Source organism: Carassius carassius, chromosome 8 (genome assembly GCF_963082965.1).
Source record: "Carassius carassius chromosome 8, fCarCar2.1, whole genome shotgun sequence".
Taxonomy (NCBI): Eukaryota; Metazoa; Chordata; class Actinopteri; order Cypriniformes; family Cyprinidae; genus Carassius; species Carassius carassius.
In genome coordinates, this window is record NC_081762.1 from 30,881,528 (window position 1) to 30,904,165 (window position 22,638).

The following is a 22,638-nucleotide window of genomic DNA, read 5'->3' on the forward strand; positions in this document are numbered from 1 at the left end:
ACTAATACTATAATGACTGCTAGTTGACATGGAGTTGCAAAGTTACTTACTGTTAGTATAATGTCTAAAGTGGACTATCGAAATAAAGTGTTACCAATAAATAGTCTGATTACGAATATTTCAAAATGTAATTTAATCAAATTACAAGTACTTAATTTGTGGAATCTGAGTAGTCCAGATCACATGTAATCAGTTGTACCCAGCTCTCCATTAGAGTCACTTCAGCCCCCTTAAAAGTGACTTCATAATTATTGTGTTTCATACATGGTCATTAGACTTGAGAGGTGTTTCTTACCTCAAATTGTGATGCATGGTTTACAAATGTATTTACAGTACATGGCATTTGTGAATATAGTCAAAGCTAAATGTTGTGACAGTGAGATCTTTAGAAACGAAAATTAAAAGAGAAAAAAAATAATAAATTGAAATAATTCCCTTTTTCACAAAACTTATGAATCAAACCTCTTATTTTTCATAGAAGCTACACTTTGATGGGCAGAAAGCTTCATAATGTCTGGGAGTGTAGATGTACGTCTGGGAGGGCAGCTGAGCACGGATATGACGAACGCTTGTTGATGTACTAACCGGAAGCAACACAAACAGATGCAAGTCGCCCTAAATATGATCGAGGGAGCCGAGCGCACACAGAAACTCACACAGGAGCGCCCTGGGGATCACTTCTGACCTCACTGTTTTGCTTTTATTGTAAATTTTAATCTAAATTAGACGTGGTTTTGTTTTATCGTTGTTGTTATGATGAAGGGTGCATGTGTGTGGTCGCTGGTCTCTGTGTGTGTGTTGTGTGTGTGTGTCGCGTATAAACCTGTGATCATCATTCACGGGCTCTTCGACACCTCCGCGGATTTTATCAACCTTCACCGATTCATCAACCTGGTAAAGCATTTCTCTGATAACAGTATTATATGTTTCCTCTCGTTACTCTGTCACCAAGAGTATCACATCTGTACGTTTGCACAGGGTCAATATACAGACAATAACTCCACAATAGAGACGACTAGAGGACAAAAACCTTCTTACCTACAGACACTGAGAGTATAAAATGGTGATTCCGTCTGTTTTATAATCTACATAAAATTCTGTCCATTCATTTAGGGTTTTTAATTAAAAGCATATGTTTTTTTCAATTACCAAAAATAAATTAATACAAATACTGTAGGTCTTATCTTCTTTTATTAAAAAAGGAAGGAAAGATACTGAAATAAAATAAAATCATATAACGTTACATCAATTATTGCTGTAGACATGTTTTGTTGTAGTTCCTCATGACGAATGGGAATAAGCAATGAGAGGCCATACTGGTGTATGTGTGTGTGTGTGTGTTGATCTGTTACTGGTGTGTGTGTGTGTGTTGATCAGATCAACACACACACACACACACACACACACCAGTAACAGATCAACTTGATCTGTTACTGGTGTGTGTGTGTGTGTGTGTTGATCTGTTACTGGTGTGTGTGTGTGTGTGTGTGTGTTGTGTTGATCTTTTACTGGTGTGTGTGTGTGTGTTGATCTGTTACTGGTGTTTGTGTGTGTGTATGTGTGTATGTGTGTGTGTGTGTGTTGATCTGTTACTGGTGTTTGTGTGTGTGTGTGTGTGTGTTGATCTGTTACTGGTGTGTGTGTGTGTGTGTGTTGTGTTGATCTTTTACTGGTGTGTGTGTGTGTGTTGATCTGTTACTGGTGTTTGTGTTGTCTGTTGATCTGTAACGCGTGTGTTGTCTGTTGATCTGTAACTGGTGTGTGTATGGGTGTGTGTGTGTGTGTGTGTGTGTGTGTTGATCTGTTACTGGTGTGTGTGTGTGTGTGTGTGTTGATCTGTTACTGGTGTTTGTGTGTGTGTGTGTGTGTCTGTTGATCTGTAACTGTAATGTGTGTTTTGTCTTTTGATCAGTAACTGGTGTGTTTGTCTGTTGATCTGTTACTGGTGTGTGTGTGTGTGTGTGTTGTCTGTTGATCTGTTACTGGTGTGTGTGTGTGTGTGTGTGTGTGTGTGTTGTCTGTTGATCTGTTACTGGTGTGTGTGTGTGCGTGTGTGTGTCTGTTGATCTGTAACTGTAATGTGTGTGTTGTCTTTTGATCAGTAACTGTTTTGTGTGTGTGTGTGTGTTGTCTGTTGATCTGCTACTGGTTTGTCAAGTCACCTTTATTTATATAGTGCTTTAAACAAAATACATTGCATTCAAAGCAACTGACCAACATGTCGTAGATGCCATTCTTCTAATGATGTAGCAAGTACATCGGGTGTTATGGGAAGTGTTCCCGGTTCCGGTTTACCTAATTAATGCAGCCTAAAAATCCTTTAACGGATTTGGATATTAGAAGCATATTAGTGTGTTATGTGTAAGCCAGGTTAAAGAGATGGGTCTTTAATCTAGATTTAAACTGCAAGAGTGTGTCTGCCTCCCGAACAATGTTAGGTAGGTTATTCCAGAGTTTAGGTGCCAAATAGGAAAAGGATCTGCCGCCCGCAGTTGATTTTGATATTCTATAATAATATCATAACCGTGAAAGCTAACACCATGTTTCCTGATGATATCTCCCAAGGGTAACATATAAAGCGTGAAGAGTAGCGGCCCTAGTACTGAGCCTTGAGGTACTCCATACTGCACTTGTGATCGATATGATACCTTTTCATTCACTGCTACGAACTGATGGCGGCCATATAAGTACGATTTAAACCATGCTAATGCACTTCCACTGATGCCAACAAAGTATTCAAGTCTATGCAAAATGATGTTGTGGTCAACAGTGTCAAACGCAGCACTAAGATCCAATAAAACTAATAGAGAGATACAACCACGATCAGATGATAAGAGCAGGCCATTTGTAACTCTTAGGAGATCAGTCTCAGTACTATGATACGGTCTACATCCTGACTGGAAATCCTCACAGATACCATTTTTCTCTAAGAAGGAATATAATTGTGTGAATACCACCTTTTCTAGTATCTTGGACAGAAAAGGGACATTCGATATCGGCCTATAATTAACTAGTTTTTTGGGGTCAAGTTGTGTTTATTTTAATGAGAGGGTTAATAACATTTACATTTACATTTGTTCATTTAGCAGACGTTTTTATCCAAAGCGACTTACAAGTTAGGACAGTGGAAGCAATCAAAAACAACAAAAGTGCAATGATATAAGTGTTATAACAAGTCTCAGTTAGCTTAAGACAGTACACGTAGCTAGGGCTTTTAAATAATATAATAAAGAAAACAGAATTTAAGCCGATTCTTGAAGATGGCTAAGGACTCAGCTGCTCGGATTGATTTGGGGAGGTCATTCCACCTGGAAGGAACATTAAATTTAAAAGTCCGTAAAAGTGACTTTGTGCTGCTTTGGGATGGCACAAACAAAAGCTTCTAGTGGCACATAAGTCTGAAGTAATACATTTAGGTAAATGGGTTCAGAGCCAGTGGTAGTTTTGTAGGCAAACATCAATGCCTTGAATTTTATGTGAGCAGCTATTAGTAGCCAGTGCAAATTGATAAACAGAGGTGTGACATGTATTCTTTTCAGCTCATTAAAAATTAATCTTGCTGCCGCGTTCTGAATTAATTGTAAAGGTTTGATATAATTGGCTGGAAGACCTGCCAAGAGGGCATTGCAATAGTCCAGCCTGGACAGAACAAGAGCTTGAACAAGGAGTTGTGCAGCATGTTCCCAAAGAAAGGGCTTGATCTTCTTGATGTTGAATAAAGCAAATCTGCAGGATCCGACCGTTTTAACCATGTGGTCTGAGAAAGTCAGCTGATCATCAATCATAACTCCAAGGCTTCTGGCTGTTTTTGAAAGAGTTATGGTTGATGTGCTTGATTGTGAAATTGTGATGAAACGATGGATTTGCTGGAATCATAAGCAGTTCTGTCTTGGCAAGGTTGAGTTGAAGGTGATGGTCTATCATACAGCAAGAAATGTCTGTTAGACAAGCTGAGATGCGAATAGCTACCGTCGGATCATCAGGATGGAAAGAGAGGTAGAGTTGAGTGTCATCAGCATAGCAGTGGTATGAAAAGCCATGTTTCTGAATGACAGAACCTAATGATGCCATGTAGACAGAGAAGAGAAGTGGTCCAAGAACTGAGCCCTGAGGCACCCCAGTAGTTAGATGTTGTGACTTGGCTACCTCACCTCTCCAAGATACTTTGAAGGACCTATCAGATAGGTAAGACTCAAACCATTGAAGTGTGGTTCCTGAGATGCCTTTTGCCAGTAGGGTTGATAGGAGGATCTGGTGGTTAACTGTGTCAAAAGCAGCGGACAGATCAAGCAGGATAAGTACTGAAGATTTGGATTCCGCTCTTGCCAGTCTTAGAGCTTCAACAACTGAGAGCAAGTCAGTCTCAGTTGAATGTCCACTTCTGAAGCCAGATTGGTTGCTGTCAAGGAGGTTGTTGTTTGTGAGAAATGTAGACACTTGGTTGCACACAGCTCGTTCAAGTGTTTTTGCAATGAAAGGAAGAAGGGAAACTGGTCTGTAGTTCTCTAAAAGGGATGGGTTGAGTTTCTTAAGTAGTGCAGTTATACAAGCCTGTCTAAATGATGAGGGAAAAACACCAGTGTGGAGGGATATGAAACCAAGCCAAGTTAATTAACAGCCAGTTTGAAGGTTTTGGGGACATATCCTAATAACAATGAGGAATTAATAATAGTCAGAAGAGGATCTATGACTTCTGGAAGCACCTCTTTTAGGAGCTTAGATGGTATAGGGTCTAACATACATGTTGTTGGTTTAGATGATTTAACAAGTTTATACAATTCTTCCTCTCCTATGTTAGAGAATGAGTGGAACTGTTCCTAAGGGGGTCTATAGTGCACTGTCTGATGTGATACTGTAGCTGACGGCTAAATGGTTGCAATTTTATCTCTAATAGTATCGATTTTAGAAGTAAAGTAGTTCATAAAGTCATTACTGTTGTCTGTTGATCTGGTGTGTGTGTGTGTGTGTGTGTGTGTGTGTGTGTGTTGTCTGATGATCTGTAACTGGTGTGTGTGTGTGTTTTGTGTGTTGTCTGATGATCTGTAACTGGTGTGTGTGTGTGTGTGTGTGTGTGTGTGTTTGTGTGTGTGTGTGTGTGTGTGTGTGTTGTCTGATGATCTGTAACTGGTGTGTGTGTGTGTGTGTGTGTGTGGTCTGGTGATCTGTAACTGGTGTGTGTGTGTTGTCTGATGATCTGTAACTGATGTGTGTGTGTTTTGTGTGTTGTCTGGTGACAGTCTCACCCAGGCACTAATGTGACTGTCCTAGACCTGTTTGACCGCAGCGCCAGCTTGCAGCCGCTCTGGAAGCAGGTGGAGGGCTTTACAGAAGCCATATATCCCATCATGCAGCACGCAGCCGATGGCGTCCACCTCATCTGCTACTCGCAAGGTTTGTAGGTCACACAATAGTGTTACGCTGTGTGCTTTACTAGAGGCTTGTTGTTGTTAGGCATGATGTGCACCACATGCTGCTTTGCAACATCATGACATCACGCTGTGGTTTGCTGAGCAGTGAGAGGAAACGACTTGTTTTTGTTATCTGTTGCTGTGCTGGGGTTTAAGCACGGCCGGAGGAGCTGCATTAAACACTAGACAGGACCAGGACTGACACAAACAAAGGTCCTCGTCTCAAATGTTTGGTTTCGTGTAGATTTTTTCTGAAGAAATAAATATGTGAAGTGGAAGGCCAAAATATTACAGTATATTTACTGAGTAATCCACTGTTTTGTAGCGAGGGGCCAAAATGACAATTTTCACCTGAGGTTTGAAGGTAAGGTCATAGTTTATATCTTATAGGACGATGTACACAGAGCTACCTATTGTGCCTTCAGCCCATTCTGTGGTGTGATTACTTGGCCTCCACAAAGCATGCGTTAAACAGACCTAAGACCTTGCAATATGGCACACTGCTCTAGAGAAATCCACATTTAAACCCCTATTTTACAGTAGCAGTGTTTTTTTTATAAACCCTTGACCTTGGCAGATTTTATGCCATGGTTTCTGTGCCACCAAAGAGGATGTGGTAAATTGGACACTAGCATTGTTTGCAAATGTATTTACACGGTATTTGTGAATATAGTCCAAGCTAAATGTTGTGACAGTGAGATCTTTAGAAACGAAAATTAAAAGAGAAAAAAAGAAATAATAAATTGAAATAATTCCCTTTTTCACAAAACTTATGAATCAAACCTCTTATTTTTCATAGAAGCTACACTTTGATGGGCAGAAAGCTTCATAATGTCTGGGAGTGTAGATGTACGTCTGGGAGGGCAGCTGAGCACGGATATGACGAACGCTTGTTGATGTACTAACCGGAAGCAACACAAACAGATGCAAGTCGCCCTAAATATGATCGAGGGAGCCGAGTGCACACAGAAACTCACACAGGAGCGCCCTGGGGATCACTTCTGACCTCACTGTTTTGCTTTTATTGTAAATTTTAATCTAAATTAGACGTGGTTTTATTTTATCGTTGTTGTTATGATGAAGGATGCATGTGTGTGGTCGCTGGTCTCTGTGTGTGTGTTGTGTGTGTGTGTCGCGTATAAACCTGTGATCATCATTCACGGGCTCTTGATATTAGAGGTAATACCATTAGAAAACAAACAACATTTGAGCAAGTAGATTTCTAATCATTTATGTGCATCGATGCTCTTGTTTTATTCTTGGACAGTGTTGCACAAAGGAAATAGATTATATTAAACTAGAAACTGATGCGTAAGCAAAGTTTTATTATGCACGTAATTTTTATTTATTTATTTATTCTTTATTATATATGAGATGATAAGAATATTTGCAGATGACTATATACTAAATACAATGATGAAAATAATGCTCTATGAAGCATGTATGTTCACTATGGTCTGAAAATCTTCTGAGAGGTTTGGAAATATCAATCTGGAAAAGTATGACATTTTGAAATGTGTGGGAACCCTGTTCTTAACAAACTTTCCTCTTGGTATCTTAAGTGTTAAGCCCCTGGATGCTTCATTTCCAGAGATGCAGGGATTTCAGTGTGGCTCCTCGAGTAAATTGAGTCAAAAACTAAACATGGGTCACTTTGCACACAGATACTTATTTTTCTTTTAACGAGGAATGTCTCAAGAACAAATGCTGATTAAATCTATCTTCTTTTTAACTATCAAAACAATTGCATAGAACATAACTGAGTGCCACAAATATACTTTTTCCAAAGTTTGTGCATGCACCTCTTGAAGTATAATCTTTATTTTTGAATTATTTGTGACATAATGCAACAAAGAAAGCTAAAGTCAACCGATTTTAATACCAGACCTACCAATCTCCAGATCAGCAATTTACGTTTAGATATTTTTGTTCCATTCAATCATTTATAATTGTAACGCTCTGAAGCTTGGTGACTTTAGTCCAGTCCTGTACAGTACATACAGGTATATTCACACTAGAGCTGTACCGGCCTCTAGTGGCTACACCCTGCTATTACATATGGACATCATTTATCTGTCCAGATAGTTCTTCACACTCGATTTTAAATGCTTTTTTCTCTGTTTTAATCTTAAAAAATGAATTAATGGGAGAAAAATAACAATACAAATATTTTTTATATATTTTAAATATTTTTTTTATTTATAATTATGACACAACACAAATCTTAATCAAAAAATATTAAAATTGTAAAATGTAGTAGATTGATGTGAAATGTTAGACTGTGTTTGTTGGCCTATGCGTGTGATCCAGAGGTTAGGAGCATCAGGGGCTAAAGCGAACATCTGCTGGAATCTTCCTGGGAATTTGATCGGGAAATATTCTTGAAAGTTTCCTTCATATACTGCTATTAACTCTTTTCTAAAGTTTTATGTTTTGCATTTTGTGAACATTTTTTTAAATAGCAGACTCTGATTGACAAGTTCTGCTTTTGCCTTATAATAAACATACAGATTTTTGCCGTGGTGCTCATTCTGCTCTTACTTCTGTTCTGTTCTGTTGTTGTAAGCGTGACTTGTCTTATCTGAGGGTTAACGCCAGGGCATGTCTGGATCTGTTGCAGGTGGCCTGGTGTGTCGAGGGATCCTGTCCACTCTTCCAGATCATAACGTGCACTCGTTCATATCTCTGTCTGCTCCGCAGGCCGGGCAGTATGGAGGTACGCTCAGAAACACATCTACAGACTGCTGTGCTCCAGGACACACACTGAACTGTAATGCCTCGTCTCATCTGGTTTTGCTCACGTTTCATATTTGCTCTTCTTTCATAGACACAGACTATCTGAAGTACCTCTTCCCTCAGTTCGTCAAATCCAACCTGTATCATGTGTGCTATACCGCAGTGGGCCAGAAGATCTCGATCTGTAACTACTGGAACGGTGAGTGGACGAATGGAGCAGAACGTCAACTCAAACCATTAATGAGCCACGGGTCAGCAGGCTTTACTACTACTGTACTACTGTGAAATACAGTAGTTTACCTTACTTGGAATTAGCTTTCTTTACTTCTTTGTTATACTTACTAGGTTTTATTAAGTTGCAGCTACTTTCAAGGCAAATAAAACCATTGACTTACTGCTATGAGTAACGCTTGCGCTTAAATATTAAAGTAGCCACAGAGGACCCACTGACATTAATACACCAGTGAGAGGAAGCAGTGCACAAACATGAACAGAAGAAGAACAGAAGAGGCTTAATAGACCTGACTGTGTGTGTGGGTGTGTGGGTGTGTGGGTGTGTGTGGGTGTGTGTGTTAAACTCACCATAATAGTGATCAGCGTTCCCTTTGGTTGGGCACTTGAAACTTATGTTAATGTTATTATAATTGTCTTTCATTAATGCAGCAATGCAACATGAAATCAGTTATTTGATTTTCAAAGGAGAAAAGTAATAGGTTGCTTTTAGAAGGTGATCTATCTTCTAATTAAAACATTTGTGTATTTGTCTTATTAAAGCTTTTAAAACTAGTTTTTCGTAAAGCCCTTGAGAAGCTTTGCCCTGGTTTGCTGTAATCTGTTAATATGTGTGCTAATATGCTAATATGAGTTACACACAGACTTCTTCATTCAGTGCACGGATCACTACAATGGTAACATTTCAGTTTGATTTACTTTTTATTAATTGTAACTGTAGCCATTTTATTTGCTCTCTTAGTTTTGTTACTACTGCCAAGACAGCAAATGAAAACAACAACAGTAAAACAGAGCAATTGCATAATTTAATTGTGCCGCAATGCACTCTGGGAGTCAGTGAGTATAATGAGTAAACCTAAAGTAAAGGATCCCCCACAGTTCTTTTGTAGTTACTAGTACTCTTGTGTAACTAAACATTTGTCTTGTAGTAATTGATACTAGTCTTTTTTAAGTTAGCCAGATTTATCAGATTCTACAGTGAACTGTAACAGAACGATTCGTGCTGTGTCGAACTAAGCTCAAAAGGGAATATACCTGTAACCATTTCTATTTCAATAATGGTATTATTAAGAAGACAAGTGTGTTCCCGTGGTCTGGCGAGACATGCGGTGATGTTTCGGTGTGTGTTTTGTCTCCAGACCCTCATCACAGAGACATGTACATCAACAGCAGTGACTACCTGGCCTTACTGAACAACGAGAAAGAAAATCCCAACTCTACAGGTGAGGAGAGGCACCACATCACCTGCTTCAGCGAAAGGACTAGTTCTGTTAGAGGACGGTGATTTGTGTGCTGTTGAGTGCCAGAGCTGCTTTGTGATGTAGTATTGTCTTTGCACAGCTTGGAAACAAAACTTCCTGCGCATTAAGAAGCTGGTGCTGATTGGTGGAGCTGATGATGGAGTCATCACTCCGTGGCAGTCAAGGTTGGTCCAGTCACCTGTCAGTTCTGTCATCTTCAACCATGATTCACAAAACCTTGTCATGGGTATTTACCATTATTTGTTGTTAAGAGATTTTTCATGATGCCTCATTTTCTTGCTTTTCAGTCAGTTCGGTTTCTACGATGAGAATGAAACGGTCGTTGAGATGAAAAACCAGAAAGTAAGTATCATTTCATTTCTTTGTAAGTCCAGAGTAATGTGTCCCCTGACTTTGACAACAAATACCAAGTGTATATATGTATATAGTGCTGTCAAAATTAGCGCGATAATGCAGGTGAATAATTTCTCCAGTTTACGGTGTTTAAACTGTTTAACACAGCTAAAGCAGAGGCCTCGATCACTGTTTTCAGTTGCACAGACACATACGAGGATGCATGCTGTAGCCTTTATCATTTCATATTACAGTTTTTCTCAGTCGCTTTGGTACATTTCTCGAATCAAACTCACAATTTGCAAAACAGTAAGTGCATTTCTCAAAACAACTCGTACAAATAGCAAAACACCATGGATTACCTGCAAAAGCCAGTCTCTTGCTCAAAATCCTTAGTTCATCTCTCAAAAATAAATATCTGTGTCAATGAACATGTCAGTGCCATCGAATGACAAGTCCTTGTGTCATAGTTTACGGATAAGACAGTCAAATCGCTTAGTCATGTTGTCAATATAACAGTGTGCTCTGGAGAGATGTTCTGATGTAAACTATGCCATATGCTTATGTATGCCATATATCCATTTCAACAGTACAAATTTACACATTACTGTATGTGGGATATTGATTGAAAGAGACTGGATAGAATTCCCAGTTACACTTTTACCTGTGGTCTGGCCAAAAACCTTTACAATGTCAATGTGATATAGAAAAGGAAAAAGAAATATGGGCACAAAGATGAAAATAAGTCAATTGTCAGAATGTGTAACTCTTGTGTTGTCCTCTGTCTATACAGTATAAGCTTTCTAACTGAAGATTCATGAGATGAACCTTTGAGCTATTTCAGAGAAATGGTCTATCATTGGTTTATCATCTACATTCTCCTCTTTAGTAAATATTCACTTGCACAATTCATGCCAAATTGACAAAAAGTCTAATAATAATGTGTAAAAAAAAAAAACGTGTGCTTGGCAGTTTATGACACAAGTAGATTAACCATTTTGCATTGAATGACTTATACAATGAACTAGAGACTAGATGTTTTGAGGGGTAAGACTATTGCACAGAAAACTGAATAATACATTTTGAGCGACATGATATTAGCAACTGATAATGTAGGAAACTGCAGATAAATGTACATAATCAATTGCATGAATGTACAAAAGCAATTGCAAATTGTTCAAAAGAATGAGAAACTGGTTTTATGATGTGTATAAATGACTAGATGATGTGGAGGTTGTACAAGTAGTTTTGAGAATTTCATTTCTGATTTGAGAAATGCACCAAAGTGACTGAGAAAAACTGTAATGTGAAAGAAACTATGTGTCAGATCAACTCCAAACTGTCCTATCATCATGGTCAAAGAATGCCAAGCCAAAATAACACTAAATGTTCAAATTGATAGCTCTCAGTAGTAGTGTAATGTTGAAGGGCTTTAGTGATTGTTAGGGGGAAAATATCTATTATAAATCTGAGACCTCATCGGTGGTACTCGCCTTCAGTTATAAAAAAGACCCCATTAAACAAAATGCATTGTTTTGTGGGCTTAATGGTGATTGATTTCAGAACAGTGTGTGATCGGGTAGCTCTTTTAGCGAGAGCCCGTTTTTGATGTTTCCTCTACATGTGTATAAATCAGGAAGCTGAGCTCTGTCTGACATCGTTCTGTCTCTGGATCTGAAGTTGCGCTCCAGAGATCTCCTTAATGAGAGCCAGCTCAGGACCTCAGACTCCCGACAGATTGGACTTCCTCCTCATGACTCCTCATGTTTTCCAGGTGTTTTTGATGGACATCTTCGGGCTGAAGACGCTGTACGCTCGAGGAGATCTGGCTCTGTGTTCGATGGCAGGTGTCGCTCACGTCTTCTGGCACTCCAATGAAACCGTTTATAAAACCTGCATTGAGAAATGGCTCACGTAGACACTGACAAGCGCCCACACTTGACTACAGATCTTTCTCTATTTTCTATTCACTGTATACATTTCGTTACAGGACACTAATGCATGGCCTCATACACACATTCAGTGAAATACAGGGGTAGAAAGGTGACTTCTAAACATAAGGAATAACCATCAGTGCCTGAGGGATACATTTCTCATTTTGCAGAAAGATCTGAAGCTCTATTTTTCAATGTGTACTGTAGATATAGTTTCTATTTCCTCTTTTGAATTATGTGGTGTGTTTGATGTGGACTTTGCTGCTGCAGTAACATTTATGCCTTACATATGATGTGTTTGGACATGACTTTGTCTCTAATCCAAGTGCTAACAGTGCAATGAGAAAGGAGAGAATAAGGGAGAAAGGAGAAAAAGGGATAGCGTGAAAGAAACCGGAAAGGGAATTGCATTTGTTGTATAAAGCATTACCTCTCATTTCCCATCCTTCAAGCCCTGAAGGACCCGACTCTGAACCGCTCATTCATATGAAATACTTTTACTGTTATTTTATAATTATGGAAACCTGGTGTTTTATGCTTGAAGGTCATCTTGCTCTAACAAGGTGTTCATGTCATATAGTGTTAACATTTTTAGAAAGATTCAGAAAAGGGTTTAATAGAAGCACAATTTGAAAGAATGCATTGTGAAATCTATTTCCTCTGGCTGAGATAAACACATGCTATACAGATGAGTACTGTACAAAACATATTTTGCCATATTTATTGTTATCATAGCAGTGTTATGTGCATGATTTTATGTTTTGGCTTGGTTGAACTATTTTTAATTAAATGTCTAACATTGGGGGTTATCGGATAGTTTACCATAAAGTATACGTATAGTGTCTGAAGTAGAAAACTCTTTAATACTGAAGTACAATTTTCAATATTTCAACACCGTGAACATCTTCAGATGTAGATTTTGTAAGGGACTTGAGGTTCATACCAGTGTGCTTTACTGTTTGTACTCAAGCCAGCTTTCAGAATAAAATTTCCATTTTATGAAGTTAACAGTGTTGTCTATTGTTAGACGTTTTTTAGCATAAGTGCAGCGGTCTGAACAGGGTTCCTCGAATCTTGCCCCGGAGGCCCAGTAAGTAACATTGCAAGTAACAAGCAAATTACCTTTTTAATTTAGAAGAAAATATCAGAGTTATTTTTTCAAACTAGTAACTTCATTAACTTTGTTTCCCGCGTCTCGACTGACTGCTCTCATGTTCCAGTCATATGGGTCAATTTTTTCAGAATTGAGATTTATGCATCATCTGAAAGCTGAATAAATCCTCTTTCCTTTGATTTCCCATGGTTTGTTAGGAGATGATATTTGAAAGTGGAATCTGAGGGAGCACAAAAATCTAAATATTGAGAAAATCATCTTTAAAGTTGTCCAAATGAAGTTTTTAGCCATGCATATTACTAATCAAAAATGGAGATTTGATATATTTACAGTTGGAAATTTACAGAATATCTTAATGGAACATGATTTTTGCTTAATATCCTGATGATTTTTGGCATAAAAGAAAAATCGGTAACACTTTAGAATGATAGATGTTTAGATGTTAGTTAATTCATTAATTAACATGAACAAACAATGAACAATACGTTTACTACTGTATTCATCTTTGTTAATGTTAGTTAATGAAAAGACCGTTTTTCATTGTTAATTCATGCTAATTCACAGTGCATTAAACTAATGTTAACAAACACAACTTTTGATTTGAAAAATGCATTAGTAAATGTTGAAATTAACATCAACTAAGATTAATAAATGCTGAAGAAGGATTGTTCTTGCTTGGATCATGTTAACTAAAGTAGTTAACTAACATTAACTAATGGACCATTATTCTAAAGTGTTACCGAAAAATCAATGATTTTGACCCATACAATGTATTTTTGGCTATTGGGATAAATATACCCCAGCAACTTAAGACTGGTATTGTGCTCCAGGGACATAAATATGAACATTTATTTACTCATCCCACCCTCACAAAAACAGATTAAGTATTCTTTAAAATGAATGCCATTTGTTTCAATCCCATTTTATTAACCAACGTCTGCTACTGACCTTCGATGGTTCAACCCAACTGAAAAGGACACATTTGTTTGAGTGCTGTTATTGCTGGAGAGTGTTGACCTTTCTTCTGCGCCCTCCACTGTACAGACGTTCATTTCCTTCAGCCTGGCTCATTCATTTCACTTTTGTTGTGAAAGGGCTTTACATTTGTAAATTAACTTTTTATATTAAAAACAAACAAGCAAGCCCTGTCCAGATTTAAAAAGTAACGTAATGCATTTCTTCCCATAAAAAAAGTGACCAAGTAACGTAATAAGTTTTTAGGGAGTAAGGCACTATTTGAATGCATTACTTTTAAAAGTAATTTTCTCCAACACAAGGCTGTGCAGAATATGGATCTTGTGGGCCAGATTTGAGGATCGCTGGTCTAAACCACGTGGGGTTATGTGTATAGAGTGTAACCTGCCCTTGTCTCTGTACACCTAGTGTGCTGTTAGTGAGCCTGCTTTAGTCCAGAAGAAGAATCCATCTGAATGACTGAAAGCACTCGAGTGCCACTGATCTGAGAGTCACATCTTCATGTTTCTCTGAGTTCAGGGAAGAAAGCAGGTTATACAACATACCCGGGTAAGTTTACAAGCACAAGTGATACTGTACTATCCAAAATCCTCATCATTCCCTTACGATATGTACATGTGGTATATGGTAATAAAGGACTATGAACTGTGGTGTGGTCTGGTTGCTGATTTAACAAATTAATATCAAAGATATAGAGACAGGAAACAGACAATCCTCCGGATCAAAGCATCTGCAAACAGATGTGACAGGAGCTGGTCTTCTTTCAGTAAATCACATCAGACTGTTGCAGTGTTTCCACTTCCAATGCTAAAGTGATTATGAATGAAAGCGAATGACGGAGTGGGTTTCATTGGTTTATTTCTCATGTAGTGATTCTGGATCTGGCCAGACACTATCAGGACCTGCTTTGTGACAACTTGCTAACTGAATAGTCGTGATGGTCAAGGAAAAATATTGCTTTCGGGAATTCTGGGAAATACGAAAACAGACAAACTGGCAAAGGAAGCAGTCAAAAAATAAAAGGGAGACAAGTAAACTCAATCAAAGAAGATAGATGTTTTAAGAGAAACGAGAGCTGACAAATATCAAATAATGATAGGCAGGCTGAGAATGAGGCTATATAGCAGACTTCACATAATGGAAGTTAGTGGACTGTCTTTTTAAACTCTGCACATTTATCATTTACTGGGCAACAATAGGGAACTATTTTATTATTGATCTCTAGAGCTCTATCTCTCTCTCTCTCTCTCTCTCACACACACACACACACACACACAGTTTGTCTGTCATTTCATTTATTATTTAAAAAACATATACAGGCAGCTAAACAAGTCTGAGCTCTGGTAAGATTTTAAGATTTTAATTCAATTTCAATTAAAATCAAACTATTAAAAAGACATCAATCAATAAATGAGTGACTTAATGTAAACAAAACTGCACTATATATTTATATCTGAAATGTCGTTTATATAAACATGAAGAAAACAAGTTATAGTTGCATATATGAAAGTTATAGGAAGTTAAGAAATATTATGTCTGTATCAAAAAGTGTAAACGTTTTGCTAATCTGAAGGCTCGTGGCTAAAGGGATACAGCTACGGTTGGAAACTAACAATAAATGACATTTTTCTCTATAATGTGTATTATTCACGTCTACAGCTACTCTTACAGTAATGCAGATACAGAATTACTGTACGGTGTGACGGGCGCATGCGCAGTAGCAGGCCCCGGCGGCTCTTCCGGTGAAAGGATGACGTCAAGGACACGCGCAGGCAGGACTGTCTCTTCCGGTTCGGAACGACGAGGAGTGCGGCGGCGTAGACATGTGAGTGAGACATAACGCTTGCTTTTCACTGAAAATGTTGATATGATTCATCATTTCAAGCGTTATATACTTTTCTAACAATATTTGGCGCACATTAATCGAACACCAGTATCTGTTCACTGTTAAGAAAAATGCTTTGACTAACGTTACACGAAACCACGTGCATTAGTTTGATTTACTGAGTAAGGCCATGAATTCTCTAACGGCATGTGAAAGTAGTTACGTTACTGTTAAAGCATGGACGATTCAAAAAAGGATTCCATGTGCGCTCTTATTTTTGCAACACAAAAGTGTACAAAAGGTAACTGTTGTAACTGTTAGGAATGCAAACGTTACCGAGTGATCGTCCGAATAAAGTGTACCGAGCAATGACGTGTTGTGATCAAATAAAGGCGCGAACATGCAGTGTGGAAACATTTAAAACTGCAGAAAGAAATTAAAGAGAGGCCGTTCAGTGTCCGGTGAGAAGAGGAAGAGGTGGCTGAATGATGATTGAAATCAGTAAAGTGGCCTAAATCACAAGTTGCAGAATGTTGTATTCTAATACACACGCGAAATAATAATAAAAAAATCTTAGTTAAGTAAATTTTTCTAAATTGTTTTTTTATTGTTTTTTTTCCTTTAAAAAGCTCATGCTTTCAAAATGATAAAATTTAATTCGTGCAATGCTGAAAAACATTTGCCCAAAAAACGTTTTCGGTATTACGGCCCAGTTCTTCATTTTGTTTGGCTTCTGCAAATAATATTAACTTAGTGCATCCATAAAAAATGCAACGTTATGCTATTTTCAGTTAATGTGTTAAGCTCCTGATTCGCTACAGAAAACTGTAATAATACAACACCGTACAGAAAAATATATTCTGTATTTTCTGGACTATAAGTCGCACTATTTTTCATAGTTTGGCTGGTCCTGCGACTTATCAAAATTAATTTGACATGAACCAAGAGAAAACATTACAGTCTACAGCCGCGAGAGGGCGCTCTATGCTGCTCAGTGCTCCTGTGGTCTCTCACTGAAAACATTGAGCGCCCCTCTCGCGGCTGTAGACGGTAATGTTTTCTCTTGGTTCTAAATAAATGCGACTTATAGTCCAGTGCACCTTATGTTTTTTTCCTCATCATGATGTATTTTTGGACTGATGCAACTTAGGCCTGGTTCACACCGGATGCCGAAGCGGCGCGGAATGGAGGCCGCTTCCTTTCGGCGCCCATGTTATACTATGGTGTCGTTCACACCAGACGTGGAGCGCCGCGGCCGGCCCGTGCCATGAAGCACCAGTTTCGGCGTCTGGTCTATTTTTTGCGCGAACCGCGAGCGATCCGCGTCAATTTCGGCAGGAAGTCACACCAAGAAACACGAGACAATCCGGTCAATTGTCAAAATATAAGCAATTTTCAAATTAAAATACCGCGAGTAACAAATGCGATCATATTTGTGTATCTAAACAGACTAGAAAGATGAAAAAAACACAACACACGCACGCACATGGTTAACTTCATAACTTCTTGGTTACAGAAACATGGTGTATTCATTTTATGAGGTTATTTACTTATTTCCCATGATGTGCTCTGAATAAACAACAACTGAGCAAGCGATTGTAGACCGCCGCGGAGAATACGCGTCTGGTGTGAACAGGCAGGCGCCGGACCGCGCGTGATTTTCTGTTCCGCATCGCTTCGGCGTCCGGTGTGAACCAGGCCTTATACTCGGGTGCGACTTATAGTCCGAAAAATACGGTTGTTTAATTTCAATAATTAAAAAGTAATGATAAACGCCAGTTTACAATATTTAGTAATATAATGGAGTGGTTTGTACAAATGAAATAACCACTAATCTCTATGTACATGAAGACAAGCATTTATTCTACAAAATTGTCTTTCCTGTTCTTACTAAGTGTAAGGTACACACAGAGAAGATACTGATCGAGTGATTCAGCTGTTGTTAATTAGTTCTTTCTTGTTTGACAGTGTGCTCGTCAGGAGATGCTGCACCAGCAGATGGATGATCGATCACTGGTTCTGGACTCGGATGTTTGCCAGGTGTCCTCACTGCTCATCTTCAGTGCCTGTGATCTCTCTGATTGCTTCAGAAGCGAGACTAGAGTCACACCCTGATGCTGCTCGTGGTCCTGGTGTGCTATAGTCCTCGCAGAGTAACTCTCTGCTTATTCATTGGCTGCTGCTTTCTGTTGCCCAGCCAATCACCAGCTCAGAAACAAACCCCTGTTTATCAGACTGTTGTGTGTGTGACTTGCTCAGCAGTGGTTGAAGTGTAATGTGTGGTTGTCTCTCGAAGCCCCTGCAGATGCTGGTGGATGAGGTCATTAATGACGTATCGGTCAGGAGGAGCGTCCACCGGCTCAACAGTGCTGTCAGCGTGAGTTTGCTTCTGACTGACTGTGATTTGTATGTTTCTGATCAAGTAAAGCGAGACTAGAGTCACACCCTGATGCTGCTCGTGGTCCTGGTGTGCTATAGTCCTCGCAGAGTAACTCTCTGCTTATTCATTGGCTGCTGCTGTACGTTGCCCAGCCAATCACCAGCTCAGAAACAAACCCCTGTTTATCAGACTGTTGTGTGTGTGACTTGCTCAGCAGTGGTTGAAGTGTAATGTGTGGTTGTCTCTCGAAGCCCCTGCAGATGCTGGTGGATGAGGTCATTAATGGCGTATCGGTCAGGAGGAGCGTCCACCGGCTCAACAGTGCTGTCAGCGTGAGTTTGCTTCTGACTGACTGTGATTTGTATGTTTCTGATCAAGTAAAGCGAGACTAGAGTCACACCCTGATGCTGCTCGTGGTCCTGGTGTGCTATAGTCCTCGCAGAGTAACTCTCTGCTTATTCATTGGCTGCTGCTGTACGTTGCCCAGCCAATCACCAGCTCAGAAACACGTCAAATACTGTGGCCTACCATACCAGATGTGAATGAAGCGTTTAGCGTGAGTGATTTACATGTTAAGTCAATGCAAAGACGCCAATAGATATCCTGCGGAGTGAAAAATCTGAACTTTGGTGAAATTTCATGCTGTGTTAACCAATCAGGAGCTTGCTATAGTAGTGATGTGATTACAACATAGCAAGCGGAGGGAAAATCCGAAACAACAATGGAGGACAAAGTCATTGTCGCTGTATGTAGATACTTGGGATCGACCGATATGGATTTTTAGTGCTGATACAGATTATTTTTATTTATTTTTTTTCCCATCAGCCTTAGCCGATGACCGATATGGGCTGCCGATATTTGGAGCCGATACTGCTTTTTCTCACTCAATTAACATCATAAAAATGACACAATGATGCCAATTGTTAAAACTGCAATTTAAAAAAGCAACATTTATTGAACTTAATATGGATGGATGTAATGCATATGGTTAACTGTGCAAGGGTAAAAGGCTTTCATCAACATCTACAACACAGTCTTGATGATGCATTATCATTACGTATTATAAGACCGATATAGGCCCGATTCTATTTTATACCGCTCCGCCTACCCCTTCCCCTTGTCCCTTAAAACAGAGTGGATTGGGACACCACTACTATGCCATCACACGCCATCATTCGTCATCTAGCTCTTACAATAAACACATATACTCGTGTGCTGGTGTGCATTAGAGCCTTTAATTATCGTTCTGTATTAATGCACTGCTTACTGACACACACACACATATCGGAAATCGTGCAGCTCACACATCCAGGAGAAAATAAACTTGTCAACGCTGCCCCACGACTTTTATTAAATAAAGTTTAAATACTGAATCGCTACATTATATTTTCCAGCGACGAGAGGATACAATCGCTGTTTTTAAGTAAACTCTAAATCTAAAAAAAGTAAAATTTTTCTAAATCTCTATCTAAAAAGATAAACGCACAGACGCGAATACATGCAACTTCCATTTCTCTTTGTCTCTCGCTCTTTCTCTCTCGAATAGTCAATATTTGAGAAAATGGTTTAGCGATGTCTAATTATTGGGGGGATTAGCCCCCATCAATGTCTACGGCAGTTGTGGCCCTGATCAGACATATGCTGTGGCACTATCATACAGTCTGTAATATGACGTTAGCAAATATTAGCATTTTTTTTTTTTTTTTCTAACATTTCTTTGAGTAACATGACCATTAATATAAACTCACAATAGAATGTAACATAAAACAAATGATTACTTTTCGTTAAAATCTTTATGCCAAAAAAGCTTACATTTGTGTCTTTTTGTTCGCTGTAGCAGCGATGTTGCCGAGATAATTCATACCCCTTCGTTTGAAGGGCTATCTGGCCCTTACCCCTCCAACCAAAAGAAAATCGAGACAGGGGGAAGGGGTAGATTTGGGATTCGGCCATAATCAGGTCATCACAAAATGTCCTGACTGTCAACACATTTAAATAATTTAAGAAAACAATAAACCTGAAAAGTAGCCATTGAAATAAAGTGCTTGATTTGTAATTTAAGACTGCCATGGTTTCAAATTTTCTACATAAAATGAGCATGTCCAAGCAGGGTTGGGTATCGTTATTTTTTAAAATAAAATTGTTGTTCAAATACTTGAATAAATATTTCTTTCTATGGCATAACCAATAAAATGGCTAAAGTGAAAGGAGTCTCTTCAAATAAAGATTGTGTTTGATTATATTACTCCAGTAGGTGGCAAAAACTACGGTTTTTCTTTGTCCATTAAATGAATTATTCAAGAAGACTCGAGATTAATAAAAAAAAACTGAATCATTAATTAAACAGGAATTTTAAGCGTGTTTGAATTGATTCAAATGAGTTTTGTTTTTTTTAATAGACTGGAACATGTTATTCTGTATAGTTGTCTGATATATGTAATCGTGATCTCTATTTTAAATCAAACAGATTCTCAGTTTATGAATTTAAGGCCATTCACATATCGCGTCTAAAATGCTTTCTCCTTTTCACAAGTGCTTGCGCTCCCGTGGCGTCTGTTGTTGCTATGCAACCATGAACTGTGCTCTCCACAATGAGGAAGCATCAGCTGTTCAGCTGAGCTTTCGATGTCGTCATGGAAAGGTTGGTTGTTTTTATCACATGACCTGCGTTCGCTTGCGGCATTCTGAAAAGTTGAGATGTTTTTATCTCACCACGGCATAAGCGCGGACGGACAAACATGCACATCGCAACCGCGATTAAGAGCACGCGTCCAAACCACAGCCAGGCGGTCGCTGAATAAAACTCCAACGTCGGCAACTCTGCATTATTTAATCCTATGACCAGTGTTCGTAACAGCTGCCATTACTTAGCTATTTGCAGCTCCCTAAATAACAATGGCAAGCTATTTTATAGACGAGGCATTTGCATTTTCCATTTTGACCCACAGACTTTCTTAGCTATAGTTACAGTCACATATAGAGCAACGTGTTTCCACTTTCAAAGTGTGTGGCAATATTTCAGCTGAGTCAAACAGTTAAACGATGCTTTCGAAACGTACCAGAGCAGGCTTCCAGCACTCAGTGGGGGAGGGGCAGTGTGAACTCAACACAGAGCCGCCCTTGGACGCCTGTCTGTAAATAATGCCGGGAAAAAACTATCGGCGAACGCAGCACCCACGTATCGGCCGATGCCGATACATGTAAAATCCTAAAATCGGCTCGATATATTGGCCGGACGATATATCGTCGACCTCTAGTGGATACCTGGAGCTGTATGATATTACCGTATTTTCCGGACTATAAGTCACTTTTTTTTTTTCATAGTTTGGCTGGTCCTGCGACTTATGAAAATTTACTCGACATGAACCAAGATAAATGAACCAAGAGAAAACATTACTGTATACAGCCGCGAGAGGGCTAGTGGTGGAAATTATGATTCTTTCAAGAGATTAGTTCATGTTCAGTTCATTCACCAAAATGATTCGTTCCAATTCGTTCAGTGACCATTTCTTCGTATTACACAAAATATGCCAGCAGGTGGCGAAAAAGAGTGTCTTAAGTCAACGAACGAATTGACTTGTTACAAAAACTGATTTGGCTTTATTAAAATGTGTGCATAATCGCATTCAGTATATAAAGTCTAATTAAGTTGTTCATATGAACAAAGCACAAGGTTTCCTTGCATAATTATCATTTTAATTGTTTGGTCAGTTCATATATTAGCTTATATATTCACATTCATAAATCGGGGATTAAATGTGGAATTATGTTCTGTATGCTAAATATGAAAACATGTGCACAGTACCTACAACTGCGCTTCGCATTTTGGAAGATTGACATGATAAATGGCCAACTGACCCGGTTTACTCATTTCGTTCACGTAAGCTATGTGCCAGTTCACTTCATTCACGAACGACACGTATCCGTTCATTTAACTCGTTCGCGAATGACATGGGTATCAGTTCAGTCATTTAATTCATGAACGAGATGTACTAAATCATTCAACTCATTCACAAACGACATGTGTATCAGTTCAGTCATTTCATTCATGAACGACACGTGTCAGTTCATTCAACTCGTTCGCGAACGACGTGTACCAGTTAAGTCATTTCATTCATGAACGATATCTCTAGGTCTCGTTCAGACTCGTATGAAGTTTGTTCAGTGAAGGTCGTATTCTTTCACTACATTCAACAAATCACATGCTCCTCACATCTTATACTCGAAGGCTATTGGCTCGAGGTTGAGTAACACTTTGACAGGATGAAACGGTTCACAGATACTCGGTTCGCCGAGCTGCGCATGTGCTGCTAATAGCGCAGCGCTGCTGTGGAGGGAGGAACTTCAGTGAACGAGAAATATGAGTCAGTGGATTACGTGAAGAGGATGATTCGTGTGCTGGAGATGTACTTCTAATCACAGGAGTGCCTTTACTGACGA

At 39.0% G+C, this 22,638-nt stretch overlaps 1 protein-coding gene, 1 long non-coding RNA gene and 3 other non-coding genes across 8 annotated transcripts in view; all 5 read left to right on the forward strand.

The window, feature by feature from the left end:
• LOC132145718 (uncharacterized) overlaps positions 1–22,638 on the forward strand; it is a 383,521-nt gene that overhangs the window by 354,278 nt on the left and 6,605 nt on the right. For 2 of the 4 annotated variants that reach the window (XR_009434501.1, XR_009434504.1), the window contains exons 1-2: positions 17,782–17,858; positions 18,450–18,530. This is a non-coding gene — a long non-coding RNA (uncharacterized LOC132145718). The other 2 variants (XR_009434502.1, XR_009434503.1) reach the window with 2 other exon arrangements.
• ppt2b (palmitoyl-protein thioesterase 2b) lies at positions 537–12,099 on the forward strand. The gene is made up of 8 exons (XM_059556925.1): positions 537–894; positions 5,238–5,391; positions 8,029–8,124; positions 8,236–8,343; positions 9,515–9,598; positions 9,717–9,801; positions 9,925–9,979; positions 11,745–12,099. Exons 1-8 carry the CDS (start codon positions 754–756, stop codon positions 11,886–11,888), a joined length of 867 nt encoding a protein of 288 aa, XP_059412908.1. The 5' UTR covers positions 537–753; the 3' UTR covers positions 11,889–12,099.
• On the forward strand, positions 17,910–18,039 carry LOC132146139 (small nucleolar RNA SNORA3/SNORA45 family). Its single transcript, XR_009434880.1, has one exon. It is a non-coding gene; the product is annotated as a small nucleolar RNA SNORA3/SNORA45 family (small nucleolar RNA).
• On the forward strand, positions 18,245–18,374 carry LOC132146142 (small nucleolar RNA SNORA3/SNORA45 family). The gene has a single exon (XR_009434883.1). It is a non-coding gene; the product is annotated as a small nucleolar RNA SNORA3/SNORA45 family (small nucleolar RNA).
• Positions 18,580–18,709, forward strand: LOC132146143 (small nucleolar RNA SNORA3/SNORA45 family). Its single transcript, XR_009434884.1, has one exon. It is a non-coding gene; the product is annotated as a small nucleolar RNA SNORA3/SNORA45 family (small nucleolar RNA).

Coding starts and splice junctions, on each gene's coding strand:
- ppt2b (XM_059556925.1), top strand. CDS start 754: ATGATGAAGGGTGCATGTGTGTGGTCGCTGGTCTCTGTGTGTGTGTTG. Junction 8,125..8,235: donor GCAGGCCGGGCAGTATGGAG/GTACGCTCAGAA, acceptor CTTCTTTCATAG/ACACAGACTATCTGAAGTAC. Junction 9,802..9,924: donor ATCACTCCGTGGCAGTCAAG/GTTGGTCCAGTC, acceptor CTTGCTTTTCAG/TCAGTTCGGTTTCTACGATG.